Here is a 23,070-nt window from a genome sequence, read left to right on the forward strand (position 1 = left end):
CAGTAAGAAACGATGTAACTTTAACCACATTTAAAGTACATTACAACTGCTAACGAAACATTTGAAAGACAATTCACAAATATCAATAAAAATACATGATATCATGGTTCTGTCAGTTATTATTGCTCCATTGCCATTTTTCACTACGCTTGGGTCATTCAGCTTGCACAGTCCAGACGTTAATACTGGCTGCCTTGTGTAATGCCTTGAACATGGCTGGCATATGCAAATATTGGGGCGTACATATAAATGATCCCGACTGTTACGTAACAGTCGGTGTTATGTTGAATTCGCCTGTTCTTCAGAGGTCTTTTAAAAAAATGAGATTTACATAAGGAGGAGGAAACAATGGAGTTTGAGACTCACTATATGTCATTTCCATGTACTGAACTCTTGTTATTCAACTATGCTGAGGTAAATTTAATTTTCAATTCGATGGCACCTTTAATATCCAACATAATAAAAATATACAAAAATATTTGACAGAATGCCACGACTGGCCAATTAAAATCAATTACTACAGAGAGGTGTGTAATAAACGCTGCTAATCTGGATTTTATTAGTAATAAATAAATACACAATTAGGATTTATTTATTTTTAACCAATATATGTTCTTTCAAATATATTCATATGCATTTTACGCTCATTACTGTGAAATCTGTCAGGACACAATGCTTTACTCATGATTGTAATTTTAATGGTAAAAGACTGTAAAAATGCATGCAAAACTGAATGTAGTTTTTGGAAGTAAAAATAACTTATTCCATTGATTTCTTTTTTCTTATCATGTAAATCAGGGTATTATGTTACATCTCATGTTGTTAAACTAATGTTTATTGCAGTATTTGAGTGTCATGTGTATTTTCAATAAATGTCCGTTGGTGACATTTAACCCTTGATCCAACAACTGCATCTAAAATCAGCAGAGTAAAGCCAAAACACAAATAAATGAGCATAACACCCTCCCTACTGATTAACCTTGAGCTTCCAGAGACAGAGAGAATCAAAAGCACACAGCATCCACATCGTCCCTTCCCCCAGTCTCTCTCTTACAGGAAACACAAACGCAGGGCAGAAGAACAGTGTTGTGTGTGTGAGGAGGTTCACAAGGCTGCCTCCTGTCTGAGTAAAATATATATATGAACTTTTAACAATGACATGAGAAAAACAAAAGGTCCTACACAATGCGAAAGTCATAAAACAAGAAACATAACACCCCTGAAATATATATAACCAATTCAGCTTTAAAATGTAATGAAACACAACATGTAGACAATGAGAAGTGTCAGTCAGTGAATGACTGAACGTTTCTGGTTAAATGGGATGTGGGATGGAATAACATCGTTTCCTGATGAGAATAAAGGCAGAAAAGTGTTTTGTAAAGCAGGGTTGTGCGTTTATGTGTGTGTGAAGCGGGTTGTAGGTGAGATGACCGACGGGGTAATAAAACCAGCTAATGATGGGAATCAGCAACACTATAGAGCTAATCAATCACTGAAAGCCAGAGTTTAACAGTCAAAGGGCTTGTGTTTGTGTGCGTGCTGAGCGTGCAGTATTTTCTGCGTGAAGAATGAGAGCGTCTGATTTCGGTCTGGGGTTTCTCTATCAGCATCCTTAAATGCTAATATCAGCAATGACCAGGTGACATTGGAAAAATGAGCCAATTGTTTCACACATTTTCACCCCATTTCTCACATCATTTATAATGTTAATTTCATTACATTTGTGTCTTTCCCATTTTAGAAAGCAGGTGGGGGAGGAGGCATCAAAATTGGCCCCATTTACTAGAATAAATGTTCCCGCTCTTAATGTGCACAATTCATCAGTTCATAGATAAATGTTTTTTTTTTATATAATCCTTTTTTGAAAATAAGCACAATATGAAGAGTTTGGCTCCAAAACGCGATAAATGCCATTTAAAAAAAAATTGAGTTTCCGCCAAAATCAGTATTGTATTTGGTCGGTATTGAAAAGTCATTGATAAATTTTGCGCAAAATGCGATATCCGTCGTGTTATTCTGTCATGATTTGAAACTTCAATAGTTCACGTGACTTTGGCAGTTTGATACGCTTTCCGAACTAGATATTGTTGAATAAAGTCGCTATTTTGTTTTTTTGTGCACAAAAAGTATTCTCGTCGCTTCATAACATTAAGGTTGTACCACTGTAGTCACATGAACAGTTTTAAATATGTTTTAGTAGCTTTCTGGGCATTGAAAGCTTTCTTGCTGTCAATGGAGGCCTCACTGAGCCATCGGATTTTATAAAAAAGATCTTAACCCTTAAATGCATACCTCGGGTCTTTAGTGACCCGGGACGCCATTCACTACCCTCCTCCTCATTCATTTTTTAAAGTTAGACTTCAACTTTCTTCGTATTCCTCAATCAATTCATTATAAAGAATATAACAAGAAAAAAAATCATAAAATTGTAAAAGAATGCCTATTTTTTTATAAATTTTTTGTAAAAATTGTATGGGGTCGCTAACGACCCGAGGTGTGTATCATTGTATGTATATTTTTTTCTGCACAACAATAATTGAATTTTAGATGATGGAATAAGTGCAATTCAACTTTATTCCACAAGGTGGCAATGTCTGATACATTTTAGAAAGCAGGTGGGGGAGGAGGCATCAAAATTGGCCCCATTTACTAGAATAAACGTTCAGAAACGTTCTTAATGTGCACAATTCATCAGTTCATAGATAAATGTTTTTTTATATAATCCTTTTTTGAAAATAAGAACAATATGAAGAGTTTGGCTCCAAAACGCGATAAACGCCATTTAAAAAAAAATTGAGTTTCCGCCAAAATCAGTATTGTATCTGGTCGGTATTGAAAAGTCATTGATTAATTTTCCGCAAAATGCGTTATCCGTCGTGTTATTCTGTCATGTTTTCTCCCTTTCTTTCCAAAACGCGACAAACGTCAGTATCCTTTTTCTGCAGATATCCTCTCAACCAATCACAGCACTCCATTCCACGCACTGTAAACATTGAAGGCTTTTTTAAAAAGCAGTTTTTAATACCAATGTACTCGGCAAATGTGTTTATTTAACCGTGCGGTGGCGCCAGATACTCTTTAATCGGTAATGACAAATAATTTATAACATTAACAAGTTGACTCGTTGAATTCATTTTGGGAGCGACGGCTGAATGTATTTTTAGTCAAATGTCTGTATATAAGATAAATATTGGCAAAGTTTAGACTCTGTCATATATGTGAATCAACTTACTTTGTTGTGCATTTTCAATTTGAAAAATAACTTATATTGATGGATTTATTGCATTTTGGGAAAAAAATAATCTGTTTTTATAATAAACCTTTTAAGGGGAAAGACACTACAGGCAAAAACATTGTTTTTTCAGGCACCTGTGAATTTTGAGATTTTGCACTTTTTGGCTTTTCATAAAGTGTTTTTTCAGACTGGTGGAAAGAAAACATCCAAAATACACTTTTAAGTGTATATTTTATAGCACTTTATGCATTTGCATCTATAGATTTCAATTACAGTAAATATCTTTAAAGGCCATTTTCTCAAAATGAGTTTTTGCTCTTGCTCCCGAGTCAGAAATCTCCATTTCAGCAGAACTTACATACACCAAACTTTACAGTTTTATTCCTATCTATATTCTGAAGGTTTTTACAGAGGGATTTGTTGATATATAATTTGCCTGATTTTATACAACATTTTATTCCTAAAAAATTTTCTGGCTGTTGATAGTATTTTCTGATTTATGGAGTGATAAAAAGAGATTTACAAAATTCCCTCTGTAAAAACCTTTGAATTTAATATGTCCAAAAAATTAAAGGAGAACCGTGAACCTGACGTAATCCAATATTCAGATTTTTGTTCTAGTAATGTATGCAAATTAGCGCATATTTAATTAGATAATGCATAATTTGCATATTTAAACATTACATTTTAGAAAACTTGTAATACAAAAAATGTTTGCAATTTGTAAATGTAATCAATCACCTGGGGTAGTATGGTGATATCTATTAGTTAATTTTTTTTACCCTATTCACCTGGGGTGTCTCGCCTTAAAATCAAAATGTAGATTTGAATTTTTAATGTTTTTATATCCAAAAGATGCTATGTGAAAGTTTGAAACAGAAAATAGTGGTTTTCATCTTGCCACTTTCTTGGTAAAGAAAACAACATTTTACTCCAAATAATCCAAATGGATTTATAGCGTTTTGGAACCAAACTCTTCATATGTACATTTGCAGTTATATTAAAGCTACGGCTGTTTTTTCACATAAGCCTTAAGGTCACTTTTGATCAATTCAATGCATCCTTACAGGAGAAAAGCATTAAAAAAAACATATATGACATCAAGCTTTTGAAAATTATTTTAGGTCACTAAATCCACATAAGGAAAACCATGTTTGCATGTACAAGATATTTGCTTTTTTTTGCTAAATCGCTGGAATAAAGTGATGTCAGTCAACAAACGGCTCACAGACTGCACATAAAGCTGGGGTAGGGCTAGAAGAAAGGGTTTTACTGACGAAAAATTGCACACGTTAGCTTTTAAACACGTTACAAATGTTTTGGGTTTTAAGCATGCAAGTATTTTTTGTGCAAAAGTTAGAAAAGGAATGCCTTCACAAATGCTTTGACTGTATAGGTAAGGTTCCACACACTGTGAGAATTACTCGAGACTCTCTCTCACAGGGGATGAAGGCTGGGTTCTTCCATCACACATGAATTCACGTTCTTGATAACTCCAAAGAAAACCCCTCATATCAGATCTAATGCTTTGATATCGTGTGCTGTGCGAGACGAGTGGGTCGTTGGTCTGTAGGACAGACGGGTCGTGGCTTCGGTCCTAATGAACAGAAATCTCTGCAGGAACACAGATCAGCACTGAGACGACACACTGAGCTCCTGAAGCACAACACAATTCATTTACAGAGCTACACACAGCTGAGGTCATCCTCATAGCCTTTTCAATCTCTACATCAGAGCTAAAACAGATTCCTCACAAAATGCCTTAAAAATTAATGGAGTACGTTGCGAGCAGAAAAAACGTGACTGATGCTCCACACAGATTTTCAAGGTTGCAAATTATTTTACAGTAAAAACTGTTCTCAGAATTCCAACTGAGGGTGAAAACATCTCTAATATCTAGCATACTAATTACTGTATGGATTAGACAACGCGTTTATTCAAGCAATCAGGCCAGTGGGATAATTAAAAGAAAAAAAAAAAAAAACACTAATATTAGTAAAAGTAAGGTCACTGATTAATCATGATGAATCTATGAAGCCTCAATAAGGATTGAGCTGAAGCTTGCAGCAATACATAATTCAATTACGGCAAGAAAGGACAAACACGCTCTGCGGTGCTAATGAAATCTGATCATGCGGTGAAATCAAACTCTTAACACTCTTACATGGAGGGTAGCCTGCGGTTCTGATTCGCATATCAAGAAAATTTCATGTAATGTAAACATTTTCTTCACTAAGCAAAATTGGCTCCTTTTTGGGGATTTATTGTACTTTTTACGGCTACTTTACTATGTACACTTTGCTAGTTTTGTCTTCAGAACTGACTTCGATCTTCATGGCATTGATTCAACAAGATGCTGCAAATATTCCTCAGAGATTTTGCTCCATATTGACATGACAGCATCACACAGATTTGTCGGCTGCACATGCATGATGCGTATCTCCCGTTCCACCACATCCCAAAGCTGCTCTATTGGATTGAGATCTGGAGGTCATTTGAGTACAGTGAACTCATTGATTATGTTTACAGCAGTAATCTAGTTATTGACCTTATTCTGAATAAGACAATATTCCGATTAAGGTGTTTACATGAGCTGCTTTTAGAATATTCCTCTCATGTTCCTATTTTACATGTTACAGAACATAGATCGATTAATGGCACACGTCATTACGTCCCCATGGCACGCCGTCCGATGTTTCCTCCAGAAGTTCATGTATCAACATACAGTTCGTCTTCGTTATGGTACCATATACCGTTTTGGTTGTTTCATTTTTAAATTTTACGAAAGCTTCAAGTAGAGTTAATTATTTGTCATGCTATACATGCAAATAGATGACGGCGGATACAAATTCTCAGGCAACAGGCCTCCTCTGTACTTTCAATCGGCAACATTTCGTTCATGCCACGGCGACAAACTCCAAGGAACTGGATGAGAGATGAGAATGGGTGAGAGGAATTTGATTTGTGCCTTCTTGCTTGAAGCCACACGGCGTTAATAGTGTGATTATGGTGTGTACATGTCTATAATAAACTTCGATAATGCGACTAAAATAGGAATAGACCACATCTTAATTCGATATGTGTTTACTTTGAGTGTGACTTTAGCCGGATTAAGGTCATCAAAAATCGCTGTTTACATTGTAGTTTCTTAATCAGAGTATTCTCTTAATCAGGTTAATATTGGAATATTGTTGTCCATGTAAACATACTGAGTGTCATGCAGTGGCGGCTGGTGCAAAAAATATTTGGGGGGGTGCAAAAAAAAAAAAAAAAACAATTTAGAAATGCAGGAATGAATAGGCTAATTGTTAAATAACCATTTAACAGGTGATATAATAATGTATCTATCTAAAACATGAAAAATTCAGTATTTAAAGCATGCCATAGGGCTGAGATCTAAAAAAAATCTGTATTTAATTAAAAAAATAAATTATTTAAGATCCTGCCCAATATTGTCCTAGAAACAATGTTCATATTGAAGGCTATAAAAACAAACATGAATGTAACTGTGTAGTATCTGCTATAAATTATGTGCAAAAAAGGGGTGAAATCACATTAGGCCTAGGCTAAATTCTAAAATTGTACCTTTACAATCTAAAAACAAAATGTTTTTTGAAGCAGAAATTAAATACACTAAACTAAAAATGAAAATTAAAACAAAAGAACAGACTAATAATTATTATTATTTTGATTACCCTACAATGGTCACTTCACACAGTTACTGCTATCGTACAAATACACTTAGTTGTAGGTTTGAAATTCTTCATATGACATAATTATGTTCGCCAACAAAAACAAATTTTCAACAAATATTTTGAGCAAAATGTATTTTACTCAGATTGAACTCCGTCTGTTCGGCGCGCGGCGGCGCTCGTTCACGGAAGTTTGTGCTTGCTGAAGGCTCGTCCACGCCTGACTGCAAAATGGAAATATTTTCGACTTTCTAACTTTTACAGATGGAGAATATGTCTGTCAAATTTAAATTATGCACTGAGGAAATTATTAAATGTCACTTCAGCTTAAAAAAAATATTAATAGAGGTATGTTTGTTTCCACCAATCGCTGCACAAGTTAAGGTTACGTATGATGACGAAAGCACGTTAGTGCGAGCCCTCCCGCAACCCATAGAGATTGCATTGCAGTGCCTGCGGTTCGAAAAAAAAGTTCTTTGAATGGAAGTCTATGGGAGCAGTCGGGGCAAATCTCGGTCAGACTGAAATCGCCCAAAAAGAGGCGGTACTCCACAGAGCGTGACTCGACGCTGATTGGACTATATCCAGAGGCAGAACAAACAGCCTAGCAGTGACAGCTAGCGTAACTCTGTGGTTGAACTTGAATGTGATTGAAAAATCCGTCCCTTTCTCACTTTGGTGGTGCGTCGCCCTATTGCCCTAATGAAGAAACCGCCCCTGGTGTCACGTTCAAGAAACCAGTTTGAGTTTGAGATAATGTGAGCTCGGTGATATGGTGTGTTATCCTGCTGGAAGTATTCATCAGAAGATGGTACACTGCGATCATAAAGGGATGGACATGGTCAGCAACAATACTCAGGTAGGCTGTGGTGTTTAAACAATGCTCAGTTGGTACTCAGAGGCCAAAAGTGTGTTAAGAAAATATATAACACACCATTACAGCAGCAGCAGTCTGAACCGTTGATACAAGGCAGGATGATCCATGCTTTCATGTCTTTTGCGGCAAATTCTGACCCTGCCATCTGAATGTCTCAGCAGAAATCGAGACTCAACAGACCAGGCAACGTTTCTCCAGTCTTCTATTGTCCAGTTTTGGTGACCCGTGTCAATTGTAGCCTCAGTTTGCTGTTCTCAGCTGACAGGAGTGTCACCGGTGTGTCTTCTGCAGCTGGAGATCATCTGCTTCAAGGTTGGATGTGTTCAGAGATGCTCTTCTGCAGACCTCTGTTGAGACGAGTGTTTATTTGAGTTACTGTTGTCTTTCTATCAGTCTGGTCATTCTCCTCTGACCTCTGACCTCAACAAGGCATTTTCATCCACAGATCTGCCGCTCACTGGATATTTTCTCTTTTTCAGACCATTCTCTATAAACCCTAGAGATGGTTGTGCGTGAAAATCACAGTAGATCAGCAGTTTCTGAAATACTCAGACCAGCCCGTCTGGCACCAACAACACGTTCAAAGTCACTTAAATCACCTTTATTCCCCATTCTGATGCTCAGTTTCAACTTCAGCAGATCATCTTGACTAATGCACTGGGGAAAAAAATGGAAAAACTACAAACAAAAGTGGGCAAGGTAAAATATATTATGACCTAGATTACAATGAGTACAAGTTATGGGTTTAAAATTAGGTAGGCCACTGAGGTCACCACTTATGTCTAATGTAAAATCAGAGTCCTGAAGCAAAAGCACTATCTGTCTTCAAGACTCTTGATAAAAGCAAAGCCGAATGCTTTTGAAGTGTCCAGTGAGCTGTGTGCTGTGCTCTGGACAGTGTCGCGTGTGTGTGTGTGTGTGTGTGTGTTTGAGGTCTCTGATCACTGATTTGCATGTTCTGAATGCACACAAAAATTGTGGGGCCTTTTGAAGGGGATTAAACAGGGTTAAACCTCTTGCCACAATGACCCTCCTCCCTGCACAGGACTGATGCGCTTTACAGGAGCAGATAATGGCCAGCAGCCCAAAGCAAGGACCGGTCCAGAACGAATCCTTAAGAAGCCCTTGAGATAAACATGAAGAGCAGTGTGCATCTGTTTAATGTTAATCCACCATTAATTAAGAAGACGTCCAGTCAGTTGAGGCAGGCCGAGGAGGGGGGATGGGAGTAAAATACCTGCTGAATCGCGCTAACAGCAGGAGACACCGTCCCACCGTCAGCAGATCAACATCTTATTAAAACTCCTTCCAAAAACACGCGCATCTGCGGCTTTAAGAGTCACTACAGCATATGGCTTTCTGGCAGGAGCATATTCTTTATGATCGACGAGAACATCAAAATATATAAAACGTCATATAATACTAATGTTATAAAGAATTGTTGCCTTTTTTTTAAAAGCAAACACAAAAAAGCTAAGAATTAAGAAAAAAAAGTCACGTCAGTAGAAGAGCAGAAAATATAAGAGTGAATCTTATGAAACCTGTCAAGAAATATCCAGGTCATATTTCATCGCATAATTAAAAGGAAGAAATAAGAAATTGCATTGTGCTTCAAGAAAATTAAGCCTATTTTATGTTTGTATGATTTGTTTTCATTTGTTTTGTTTTTTTAATTTTGTATCCATGCAATAAATAAGAAAAATAACATTTTAAACCTTTTGTATTTGTTATGCTGCCAATAATTTATGATGATTTAAATAATAATAATTTTAAAAAATCATTGTACTACAGTAATTTTTACTGGGGATTAATGGGTTTAATTTGAAAATGTCAAAAAGCAAAAAAGGCCTAATCAACCTGAATTCTGAATTCTTAACGAATGAATAAATAGTATTTAAACTATCACTGCATTTGTTATTCTATAAAAGTAAAACAAAATCATTGTACTACTGTATTTTTACTATGTGTTTTATGTGTCATAAAAATAAGCAAAAGCAAAAAAAAAAAAAAAAAAAAAAACTTAGGCTTCAATTTCTTTAGGCGAAAAAATAAGTACAAATTATTGTTCTTTTCATTTTGGAGTGAAAGGTAACTCTTTTTTAACTCAATTCTGAAATAATAAATACAAAAATAAATAAATAAATAAATATATAAATAAAATTTAACCATCACAGTATCTGTTGTGCTGCTTATCATTTCTGCTTATTTAAATAATTAAAGACAAAATAATTGTACCACAGTAATTGTTACTGGGGATAAATGTGATTAATATTAATGAAAATAATGTCACAATGCAAAAATAAATAAATAAATAAATAAATAAATAATAGGCTTCATTTTCATTTTCAAAAAACTTCTTGTTTTTCATTTTAGGAAGAAAAACTTTGTCATGTTTTTGTAAGTTACATTGACAAAGATAGAACTGATTAGATTATTCTCCGTTTCCAGTATAGGCCTAATTAATCAATTATTATCAATTCTTAATTAAAATATTAAAATTAAATTAAAATGAAATAAAAATTAAAATAGATAAATAAAATAACCCTCAAATTATTATGAATACCAATATGATTACGAACATATTATAAATTCCTAATATTCTCATTAAAGAATTTTCCAAACAGCAGCTAACAGTGACCATCAGATTTGATAATTAATGTTCATCTGTTCATAAACCCCTGCAGAATGAGACGGGGCAGGGTGGGCAATGAGTTTAAATGTTTCGCCCCATCTCTAAACGCAGCACTGGACCGCAGGCAAACACGAGATTATCATGATACAGATGAATAATTCAACAGCATATCTCGCTCCTTAATTACTGCCACTAATATCTGCCTGACTAATGGAGCAGCGCTGCTTCTTCTCTTCTGTGTTTATATTGCATCTCGCCTCTGGAGGTTACTAGAAGTCTAGACCATCGTGCAATTAAGACATGCATTTGTAATTCAATGAAGACGGGTGACCTAAATAACACTCCGGCTGATCCCAAAACATTTACTATACACAGAAATATCAACAAACTATATGAACTGAGGATTGTTACTGAACAAACAGCACAGGACATGGGTCAACAGCAGCATACTGAATAGAGTAGCCAATCCTGAAATACTAAAGCTAGTTACAGTTTTGTAGAAGTGATGAATGTGTCTTCCTCCAGGGGGCGCTTGGAGGCTTACAAACCCCAATTCAAATTCTCAAGGTGTTTTTTTTTTTTTTTTTAACATTTTGAATGCTTAAAAGTCTTATATTTATGCACTCATTAAAACCTATTCATTTTTAGAGAGCCTATTTATGTTACATTGCAATTCTAGCCGCTTATTCGCTTATATCCACTCACCTCAGATGTGCACGTGACTCTGCGTGGATGCGGCGCCTCCTGCTGGAGCTGGTACACTATTACAACAAAACAGGACAAGCATTTCAGAAGGGAAATATAGGTATACTGAACATGCATAAAAAATGTATGAATAATGGAATGCAAGTATTTTGAAAATCATCAAGTTTATCTAAATGCATATTTCTATGTTATATGGCTTCTTTTTCTTGCAAGATTCAGTTGAAATAACTTTTCATTAGCTGTATTCTCCAGATAAAACAGGCTGATTCTACTAGAATGTTCACTTTTGAAATGTTACTGCTAAGAAACTGTTACAGTTTTGCACTTTTATATGTCGCTGTATTAAAGTATACACTTACAATAGGATTTCCACACAGGAGGTCTGTACTCATCATTATCTGAGAGAAATAAGAGACATGATTATTCAATTAAACAAATGCAAACGCATTAAATTGACACATTTAAAAGAAATGCTAGTAGAATGTGTTTATATCTTTATTAAAGATATAAAGATTATTATCTATATTAGAGGAATTAAAAGTAACCTCTGAGTGCTAGTCTTATGAAAAACATTGCACATGTACTGTAACAAGAATGAAACAGCAGAATTCCCCAACAGAGTCATTTCAGCAACTCAACAGCAGTGATTTATCAGTGATCGGGCACAGGAGATGAGCACGTGTGAGCCAAAGCAAACATCACTAGTACATTTCACAAGAGCCTCACATGTCTGTGTGTTGATGGTGTGAGACTGCCGTCTGCTGGACAACAGTAGGAATTGCAGGTTTTAAAATTATTTTTGTTAAAGATCTTTTTTTACTACAAAAAAAAAAAATAATAATTTAAACTATTAAATAGTAATTGTAACACTAATAAAAAGTTGATTACTATTCTATTCCTTTTATCTGATAATGCAAGACAGAGGAATTTTATATTATATTATATTATAATGGTCAAAAGTTTGGAATAAATACAAATTTTTAAAATGTTTTTAAAAGAAGAAGCCTCTTATGCTCACTAAGCCCACATTTATTTGATGCATATTAAATATTGTTACATTAAATATTATTAAAATTTTAAAATAAATGTTTTCTATTTGAATAGATTTTATTTCCAATGCAATTTATTCCTGATGAAAATTGAATTTTCAGCATCATTACTCCAGTCTTCTGTGTCACATGATCCTTCAGAAATCATTCTAATATGATGATTTGATGCTCAAGAAACATTTATCATTATTATCAATGTTGAAAACAGTTGTGCTGCTCAAAATTGTGGAAATCATGATACACCATCATTCAAATGTTTAGGGGGAAAAAAGATTAAAAAAATAATAATACTTTTATTCAGCAAGGACACATTAAATTGATCAAAAGTGACAGTAAAGACATTTATAATGTTACAAACAATTTATATTGTAAATAAATTCTGTACTCTTGAACTTTCTCTTCATCAAAGAATCCTGAAACAAAAATGTATCACGGTTTCCACAGAAATATTTAGCAGCACAACTGTTTTCAACATTGATAATAATCAGAAATGTTTCTTGAGCATCAAATCATCATATCAGAATGATTTCTGAAGGATCATGTGACACTGAAGACTGGAGTAATGATGCTGAAAATTCAGCTTTGATCACTGGAATTAATTACACTTTACAATATATTCACATAGAAAACAGCTACTTTACATCATAATATTTCACAATATTACTGATTTTACTGTATTTTTCATCAAATAAATGCAGCCTTGATAAGCAGAAGTGACTTCTTTATACTTCTTTTTACTAAAACTATTGGACATGTCATAGGCTATAATACAGTGCTCAGCGCAAATGAGTACACCCCCTTTGAAAAGTAACATTTTAAACAATATCTCAATGAACACAAAAACAATTTCCAAAATGTTGACAAGACTAAGTTTAATATAAATCTGTTTAACTTACAACATGAAAGTAAGGTTAATAATATAACTCAGATTACAAATTTTTCAGTTTTACTCAAATTAGGGTGACGCAAAAATGAATACACCACACAACAAAAACTACTACATCTAGTACTTTGCCTGGCCTCCATGATTTTTAATGACAGCACCAAGTCTTCTAGGCATGGAATGAACAAGTTGGTGACATCTTGCAACATCTATCTTTTTCCATTCTTCAAGAATGACCTCTTTTAGAGACTGGATGCTGGATGGAGAGTGATGCTCAACTCGTCTCTTCAGAAATCCCCATAGGTGTTCGATTGGGTTCAGATCAGGAGCCACTGAATCACTTTCACCCTGTTCTTCTTCAGAAGTGTGTTTAGGATCAGTGTCATGTTGGAAAAGTGCACAACGACCAAGGGCACGGAGTGACATCTGTAGACATCTTCTCTTTCAGTATAGAGCAGAACATCTATGAATTCATGATGCCATCAATGAAATGCTGCTCCCCGACACCAGCAGCACTCATGCAGCCCCACATAAGGACACTGTCACCACCATGTTTCACTGTACGCACCATGCATTTTTCTTTGTATTCCTCACCTTTGTGACGCCATACAGTTTTGAAGCCATCAGTTCCAAAAACATTTATCTTGGTCTCATCACTCCAGAGTATAGAGTCCCAGTAGTCTTCATCTTTGTCAGCATGGGCCCTGACAAACTCTAGGCGGGCTTTTTTGTGCCTGGGCTTTAGGAAAGGCTTCTTTCGTGGACGGCACCCATGATGCCATTCCTCTGGAGTGTACGCCGTATTGTGTCACAGGAAATAGTCACCCCAGTTTGGCTTTCTACTTCTTTAGATAACTTCAGTGAACTTGCATGCTGATTTTCTTCAACCCTTCTCATCAGAAGACGCTCCTGTCAAGGTGTAAACTTCCGTGGACGACCTGGACGTCTCTGTGAGATGGTTGCAGTTCCATCTTTTTTCATTTTTGTACCACTTTTGCAACAGTATTCAGACTGATAAATAAAGCTTTGTGATCTTCTTGTAGCCTTCACCTTTCTGGTGTAAAGAAATTATTTTCTTTCTCAGGTCTTGTGACATTTCTCTTCATGGGGTGCCATTGCTGACAGCATGAAATGGGAAGTGGTTTTAACACCCTTTTATAGTCAACTGTCTGCTGGACATCTGTGTAATGAATAATCAGACTCACCTGTGGAAGAATTCTTGTTAAATTAGACATTTGTAGTCTAAAATTTAGTTTTGCTCCAAAGACATTCAGTGGGGTGTACTCATTTTTGCATCACCCTAATTAAACTGAAAACTTTGTTCTCCGAGTTATATTATTAACCTTACTTTCATGTTATAAGTTAAACAGATGTTATATTAAAGGGTTAGTTCACACAAAAATGAAAATAATGTCATTAATTACTCACCCTCATGCCGTTTCACACCCGTGAGACCTTCATTAATCTTCAAAACACAAATTAAGATATTTTTGATGAAATCTGATGGCTCAGTGAGGCAGCAATGTCATTTCCTCTCCCAAGATCCATTTATGTACTAAAAACATATTTAAATCAGTTCATGTGAGTACAGTGGTTCAATATTAATATTATAAAGCCACGAGAATATTTTTGGTGCGGCAAAAAAACAAAATAATGACTGATATAGTGATGGCCGATTTCAAAACACAGGAAGCTTCAGAGTGTTATGAATCAGCGTATTAAATCATGGTTCGGATCGCGTGTCAAACTGCCGAACTGCTGAAATCATGTGACTTTGGCGCTCCGAACAGCTGATTCGACACGCTGATTCATAAACGCTCCAAAGCTTCCTGAAACAGTGTTTTGAAATCGGCCATCACTATATAAGTCGTTATTCTGTGTTTTTTGGCGCACCAAAAATATTCTCGTGGCTTTATAATATTAATATTGAACCACTGTACTCACATGAACTGATTTAAATATGTTTTAGTACATTAATGGATCTTGAGAGAGGAAATGTCATTGCTGGCTATGCAGGCCTCATGGAGTCATTGGATTTCAACAAAAATATTTTAATTTGTGTTCTGAAGATCAACAAAGGACTTACAGGTGTGGAACGACATGAGGGTGAGTAATAAATGACAGAATTTTCATTTTTGGGTGAACTAACCCTTTAAAACTTAGTCTTGTCAACATTTTGGAAATTGTTTTTGTGTTCATTGAGATATTGTTTAAAATGTTACTTTTCAAAGGGGGTGTACTCATTTACGCTGAGCACTGTAACAATAAACATAATAATTAAACATCTTTTATTATTACAACACAATTATTTTGCACAGGATACAATTTTACTGGCGTTTCTGAATGAATTTGCCGTTAAGCTGACAGCAAGACGTTGATGCTTCTTCCAAGTGTTCATTATAGGATTAATGAATACTAGCAGGAAAACCCTGTCGAAATCCCCTGCAGTAAGCACTTCATGAACAATAGCGCACAGGAGAGGGAGAGGCCCTTCACATCACTACTGACTGACTTAAAAAAAACCTGGCCCCGCTCCACAATACTGCGGTCCTGCTCATTACACGAACTCACTCTCACTCTCTCGAAGGAAAGACCCTCAGACAGTTTCCTCTTCCTTTCACAGAAACATCCAAAATAGAAAAGAAACCTTTCTATTATGTTATTCACAAAGGGTACTTCCAAGTTTGAAGCATTTGAATACATTCAAAGCATCCACAAAAAAAAAAAAAAAGAGCAGTAGAAATCCTGAGTGTTTAACAGTGATGGAGAAGAGTTTATATATCTTCTTCTAACAGCCACACACTAGACATCCCTTACTACTGATAATCTGTGTGTATGATTCAGCATTACATATTAATAGAAAATGTTTCCTCATCCAAAGATAAGAACATACATATTTCTTCTCCATGTTGTCAACAAGTGTTTGAGGCTATATATTTGATATGTCCTTGAGCTTGTTTTGAATCAACTCCAGGTTTAAGGTCAAATTTATATAAAGTGTGCAATTTTTCATTCATTTGAATCACCTTTCACAAGTTCATTTGAAATGGTCCTGCTGTGTGACATTATTTTTGATAAAATGTATAAATATTCCATAGTCCCATAATGAATATGAGCATCATGCATATTAATTATAGATGATGCATAATCAAAATACAGTTTAAAATATTTAAGATGGAGTCTTATCAGCATGTGTGTCACCGTCCTGGTTCAATCATGTTTACCTGTTGCCATATGAAGGACGACAGTGTGACTGCCTCAACAAAGCAAATACTGACGATGAAGACAAACAAAAGAGAAGAGTAACCTGAGCTGCTTGAATAACATCAGAACAATGACAGACTGCAGGATGAAGTCAAACTTATTTTGACCACATGATCTCATTGTGTTCATCTACACGCAATAATGCAAACACTGATGGTCAGAGTGGCTATTGTTACTTTCCACTGCTGAAACGATACAATATATCATGTTATGAAGCGCAGTGTTAATATCACACGCCCATGCTCTCTGTCAAATCTGTTTGTCTTCACACACATTACACACAGCGATCTGTCGTCATACAAACTTACAATAAAAGCCATCAAATGTGATCGACTCACCGAACACATGGATGGCCATTGCAGTCAGTGATCCAGATGGACAAAGGTTTAAACGACGCACACAAATTGCCTTATATCTTCACATCCACAATTATTCCATAAGGAATGAGACTGATTATATGACTTATATTCAGAAGGCGGGGGGTTTTGATGAATTGTCCAGTGTAGGAATCCTGCATAAGCGATGTTACAAGCTGTTGCCGAGCTAAACTTTGATTCCCACCGAGTCCAACAGCAGCGACTGAACACCGAGCACTGGAAAATGCATGTGCGGTGTGATGAGAGATGATCGGGAATGAGCTGTAGATCCTGACCGGTGGCTGTAATGCGCGCTGTGGGTTTGATGAAGCTCTGATTCACTCCTCACATCCCAACACTGAAGTCGCCATCTTGTGAGACCACATGACCTGATCCACACACGCGCGCGCTCTTCCTCAGGGACTGCAGCCTCCTCATGGCGCGTTACCATGGATACCCCCCCTATGTGACGACATGATGCTGTGCATGTGTTGATTAGAGCGCGTTATAATATGACACTTCTATGCATCTAAATCTTTGGCTGTAAAGAATTCATGTTCACACGATGTGTTTTACATAAAGAGATATCATAACAGTGTACAAAAAAATGATAAGCCCATTCATGAATTTATTATTATAAGATATTATAAAGATTGTCATTAATGATTTTCCCATTATCAAATCACTTTAACACAGCCTATATGTGCAATGATATGAAAATAGCCTATTGTCGTGGTCTGCTATAGAGTTCTATAGAGAGAAAATTCGCAATATTAGCATGTATGCAAAACTACAGTGTCTTTTCAAAGAAGATTATTTACATTTTCTGCTGGCTGATATCCATACTTCTCTGTTTGAATCAAATTCACAAACACATGATTGGATTCGATTCTAAGGGCACGTTTACACAACAATGACGTACTAAAAGTTTTTCCTTTGTGTTTTTCACATACAGACAATAACATTTTCGAAACGATCCCGCTCACACTTCTCCACGCATCCGCGAAATCGATTAAACTTATTCTGCTTCCAGGCCAGTAGTTGGCGATGTCACTTTGTAAAGAAACAGTGCCTTTAGACTGAACATGTAATAGAGTACCTCAGAGATGACGTGTTTTTGTAGGCCAACCCGGAAGTTAGCGGCGCACGGGTTCCCTCGATCTAAAGCCTATGCATTTTATCCATAGACTTTTGGAAAATTGCAAAAAATAAGCTCTGTGTTTAACAAAGGGTTATGACACTTACACATTTTGTCTATCAAGATAATCTTTACAAGTTAACATTTACATTTTGAAGCCTAAATAAAGTCGTCAGATATAAAAGGCTAACAGTAGGCTATAAACAAACTACAGCACACCATGGTCGCGGATCAACGTCACCACCAACAAGCTTCCTCAAACTGTATTTAGAAAACAACTTTATTTAAAAACATGCTCGCTGATTATGATCTGCGCTGTGTATGAATACTTACCCACTTTTTCATGAGAAATGCTGTCCAAATGTCCTGTTTGTCATGACGACGTCTAAAGTCCTGCCAAAGGAAGTAGTCCCTTCTAGCAACTTGTTTTTAAGACACAATAAAGGTTTTAAAAAATCACAAGTGGGTTATAACTGGTGTGTTTTATGTCATAGATCAAAATGTGAAAATATTTAGAGGCTTTGTTAACCACAGACCTTATTTCAGGCAATTTAGCAAAAACCCATTTAAAGGTGCCCTAGAACTTCTTTTTAAAAGATGTAATATAAGTCTAAGGTGTCCCCTGAATGTGTCTGTGAAGTTTCAGCTCAAAATACCCCATAGATTTTTTTAAATTCTTTTTTTAACTGCCTATTTTGGGGCATCATTAACTATGCACCGATATATAGGTTGCGGCCCCTTTAATTCTCATGCTCCCCCGCCCCCGGAGCTAGCGCTTGCCTTGAACAGCATAAACAAAGTTCACACAGCTAATATAACCCTCAAAATGGATCTTTACAAGATGTTCGTCATGCATGCTGCATGCATACATCGGATCATGTGAGTATAGTATTTATTTGGATGTTTACATTTGATTCTGACTGAGTTTGATAGTGCTCTGTGGCTAAAGCTAACATTACACACTGTTGGAGAGATTTATAAAGAATGAAGTTGTGTTTATGAATTATAAAGACTGCAAGTGTTTAAAAATGAAAACAGCGACGGCTCTTGTCTCCGTGAATACAGTAAGAAACGATGGTAACTTTAACCACATTTAACAGTACATTAGCAACATGCTAACGAAACATTTAGAAAGACAATTCACAAATATCAATAAAAATATCATAATATCATGGATCATGTCAGTTATTATCGCTCCATCTGCCATTTTTCGCTATTGTTCTTGCATGCTTACCTAGTCTGATGATTCAGCTTACCCCCAGCGCATCCAAGATGTAGGTGACTTTGTTTCTTCAGTAGAACACAAATGATGATTTTTAACTCCAACCGTTGCTGTCTGTCAGTCAAATAATGCGAGTGGATGGGAACTTCTACTATAAGAGTAAATAAAACTTGCATAGACAAGTCCAAATTAAACCCTGCGGATCGTGACGACACATTGATGTCCTAAGACACGAAACGATCGGTTTGTGTGATAAACCGAACAGTATTTATATAATTTTTTAACTCTAATACACCACTATGTCCAACCACGTTCAGCACTCGTTAGTAAGGTCTGATCACGCTCTGACAGCGGCAGTGATGTCTCGCTCTCATTGAAGTATATACGCGAGACATCACTGCCGCTGTCAGAGCACGATCAGACCTCACTAAGCGAATGCTGAACGCGGTTGGACATAGTGGTGTATTAGAGTTAAAAAATGATATAAATACTGTTCCACTGTCATATGAACGGCTCGTTTGACTTCCTGCTTCTATTAAGCCACTCCCTCCGAAATACGCAATGTGCTCAGATTGGTTAGCAGGTTGGTAGCTGGCCCAGTGTATCATGATTCGCTGAAGCGTCCGGAAACGCCACACCCCTTACCATTCATAGTTAGTGCTTCAGAGGAAATGTAAATAATAGCGCCTATATTGCTGTATCAAATTGAGCCAAATCAGACCCAGATGAAGAGGAAAAAGCAGAACCTTAGCAATCGCGGCTTTTAAAGGACATTAACGAATGGTATTTCATTTAGTATTTGTGTCAAAGTGTTTAGATGCTGTCACTGCTGTTTGTTAGCTTTCAATATACAGTTTTATCCTGATTAAAGCATTACTGTTGCCGAATACATGACTGAGCAGTCGGATTTTTGTAAAGGTATCGTTTAATTTATAGCATGAACAACTGTTTGTCTATGAACATAGACGTTTGTTGGTGTTTGTTGCACTAGAACTTAGCTAACTGGCTAGCAAAAACGAGTTGTTCTTTGTATATGTCCTTGATGCATTAAAAACAAGAACTATACAGAACTATAACATTACGTTTAAAAGACATGTACAAACAATAAACAGCAGCTTCTGCTTTTAAAGTAGGAACTGCTTCATTTTTCAGTAATAGCTTTTGTGCAAATACAGCATTGAAATCGTGTAGATTCTGGAAGCTGTCGCCGCATCCAGTGTAGAAAATATCACAGATTATAATGGCTTCTATTATCTTTTGACGCGTCGCGTCGCGCCGCTCATGTCCGGTGTACACAGCTCTTCCACTTCCATTTTGCTGCGCCACATGGCCTCGCCCACTTTGTTGCGTGTTCCCCGGGGCAGTGTTTATGTTAATAGCAAGGTTTTATGATGTCACCAACCCGGGAAGAAGCTTGTTGTAGTCCAAACCGGCCGTTTTTGTAGGCAATAAACTGCCATAACTTTAAAAGACAATATCTCCGTTTGCATTAAACGTTCAGCGCTGTAACTTTGCAGATACTGTTTATGCTCAAGCAGCAACATTACACACTAACTAAAGTTAAAGAAGTTAAATCGCATGTAACCACCCCTTTAATGCTATTGGTCATCCTTTACGTCTGTATGTGTTTTTTTTTTAATTAAATATTTAACCAATAAAAAGCATTTTAAAGAGGTTGTGACTAAACCCCGTAAATCCATTGGCTCCTCAAACTGTCAGTCAAACCTTATAACTCCTCCTCTGCCCGCCTCCATTTAGAATGTGCCGCGCGCAGTTTGGAGATCTGCTTGTTTGCATGCAAGGTTTAATAAGAACTGATGTTTGCATAAGTACAGTGTTTTCTTTACTTAAAGGTGCTCTAAGTGATCCTGGGTGGAGTAACTTCCTGTTGACGTTCGAAGTGTTGTCAAACAAAACAGAGGCTAGCTAGACCCTCCCTCCTCCTCCTCCTCCCCCTCCCCTCCGTGCTTCCTGAAACAGTCATGAACGCGCATTTAAAATCATTCTTGTCGGTTATTGGCTGGAGCATGTTCATTATGATTCGTGGTCCAGGCTGCACCAGTTTGTTTTTATTGCTGTTTTCGTAGCTAGTGGTGACTACAGAGACCACGTTTTTTTACAGTGTGTTCAGGGGACAGACAGCTAGCGGATAGTGAGGAGATGTTTGCTGTATGTGACAAAAAATGTTTTGGCCTAAAAATGCGTGACATCACTTAGAGGACCTTTAAGAAACACTATGTCCATCAAGACTAACGGTTGTTGTATTTGGAGAGCATAGAACATTCTTAGTCTGCTATTTGCCGTCTTGAAGCAAGTTTTAAATATGTGCATAGGCCTATATAGCGCTTCATCTTTTGTATCATAGCTTATCAAAGCTGTGCCGTGGCAAAATAAGGGTTGGGGAAACACTGATGTAGTGTTTATAAGCATTTATTAAGCATTTGTTATCTAACTGCTATAATTCTGCTGTTTCACACGCGCCACCTACTGGCAAAGAGTGAATTTGAATATTCACCTTTATTTGATCCATATTTTTACGTTGCATACAGTGTTGTAAATGTTAAAATGTTATTAACAATATAAATTTCGACATAAATGATTGACCGGAAGCTAAACAATTTTTTATCTGGGGTAGGAGGGCCTACCGTAATGCTGTAGCCCTGGGGCCTTTGGTTACCTTAAAGGGTTAGTTCACCCAAAATTGAAAATAATGTCATTTATTACTCACCCTCATGTCGTTTCACACCAGTAAGACCTTCGTTAATCTTCGGAACACAAATTAAGATATTTTAGTTGAAATCCGATGGCTCCGTGAGGCCTGCATAGCCAGCATGACACTTCCTCTCTCAAGATCCATAAAGGTACTAAAAGCATATTTAAATTAGTTCATGTGAGTACAGTGGTTCAATATTAATTTTATAAAGCGACGAGAATATTTTTGGTGCGCCAAAAAAACAAAATAACGACTTATTAGTGATGGTCGATTTCAAAACACTGCTTCAGGAAGCTTCGGAGCGTTATGAATCAGCGTATCGAATCAGCGGTTCAGAGCGCCAAAGTCACGTGATTTCAGCAGTTTGACACACAATCCGAATCATGATTCGATACACTGATTCATAACGCTCCGAATCTTTCTGAAGCAGTGTTTTGAAATCGACCATCACTAAATAAGTCGTTTTTTTGTTTTTTTTGGCGCTCCAAAAATATTCTCGTCGCTTTATAATATTAATATTGAACCACTGTACTCACATGAAATGATTTAAATATGTTTTTAGTACATTAATGGATCTTGAGAGAGGAAATGTCATTGCTCCCTATGCAGGCCTCACTGAGCCATCGGATTTCAACTAAAATATCTTAATTTGTGTTCTGAAGATTAACGAAGGTCTTATGGGTGTGGAACGACATGAGGGTGAGTAATAAATGACAGAATTTTCATTTTTGGGTGAACTAACCCTTTAAAACATTGCCAATGTAGAATACTAATAAATTCTTATATTTGGTTTATATTTTGCACAATTATGCCAGTACACTTGTATAAAATTTGTACTCTTAGTACTTTTCCCTAAATAATATCACTATATGCTACATTGCAAAGCCTTTGAAGCTCTGCTAAGGCTTATACCTTGCATTGATTTAAAGTAAAACAAACTCTTCAATATGTTTCCCAGATGGTCATGTCACCCTGAACTGAGAGAAGTTTAAGTGAGTGCACACATTAACAGGAAGTTCAGACAATAGCCACCCAGTGGTTATGCTCAGAGGACTTGAGCCCCTGACACTACATTTATTGTTCAGCTCTCATTTCCTGCCACTGAATAAAAGTAAATATACTATAGAGTCTGTTAAATACAACAAGACTAAAAAGAGGTACAAGTGCATGTTATGTGTTGGCTGAAGCAATGATTATTTTTGACCAAAGAATTTCATGGATCTTCTTTTGGAAATTGCTTGGTTATATGTTAGGGTCCCTTGTGATAATGCTAGATTTCATTTACCTGTTGTTAAATAATT

The 23,070-nt window shown here is 36.4% G+C and overlaps 1 protein-coding gene across 2 annotated transcripts in view; it reads right to left on the reverse strand.

The window, feature by feature from the left end:
• Window positions 1-17,159, reverse strand: part of chn1 (chimerin 1) — an 81,517-nt gene extending 64,358 nt beyond the window's left edge. The window contains exons 1-3 of one of the 2 annotated variants that reach the window (XM_048192814.1): window positions 16,679-17,159; window positions 11,504-11,542; window positions 11,145-11,200 (exon numbers count right to left, since the gene is read on the reverse strand). In XM_048192814.1, the coding sequence (XP_048048771.1) occupies window positions 11,145-11,200; window positions 11,504-11,542; window positions 16,679-16,697 (114 nt within the window). In that variant the 5' untranslated portion in view covers window positions 16,698-17,159. The remainder of the gene's footprint in view (window positions 1-11,144; window positions 11,201-11,503; window positions 11,543-16,678) is intronic. The other variant, XM_048192813.1, reaches the window with a different exon arrangement.
• Between the last annotated feature and the right edge of the window lie 5,911 nt (window positions 17,160-23,070).

The sequence above is a fragment of the Megalobrama amblycephala genome, linkage group LG6 (genome assembly GCF_018812025.1).
Source record: "Megalobrama amblycephala isolate DHTTF-2021 linkage group LG6, ASM1881202v1, whole genome shotgun sequence".
Classification (NCBI taxonomy): Eukaryota; Metazoa; Chordata; class Actinopteri; order Cypriniformes; family Xenocyprididae; genus Megalobrama; species Megalobrama amblycephala.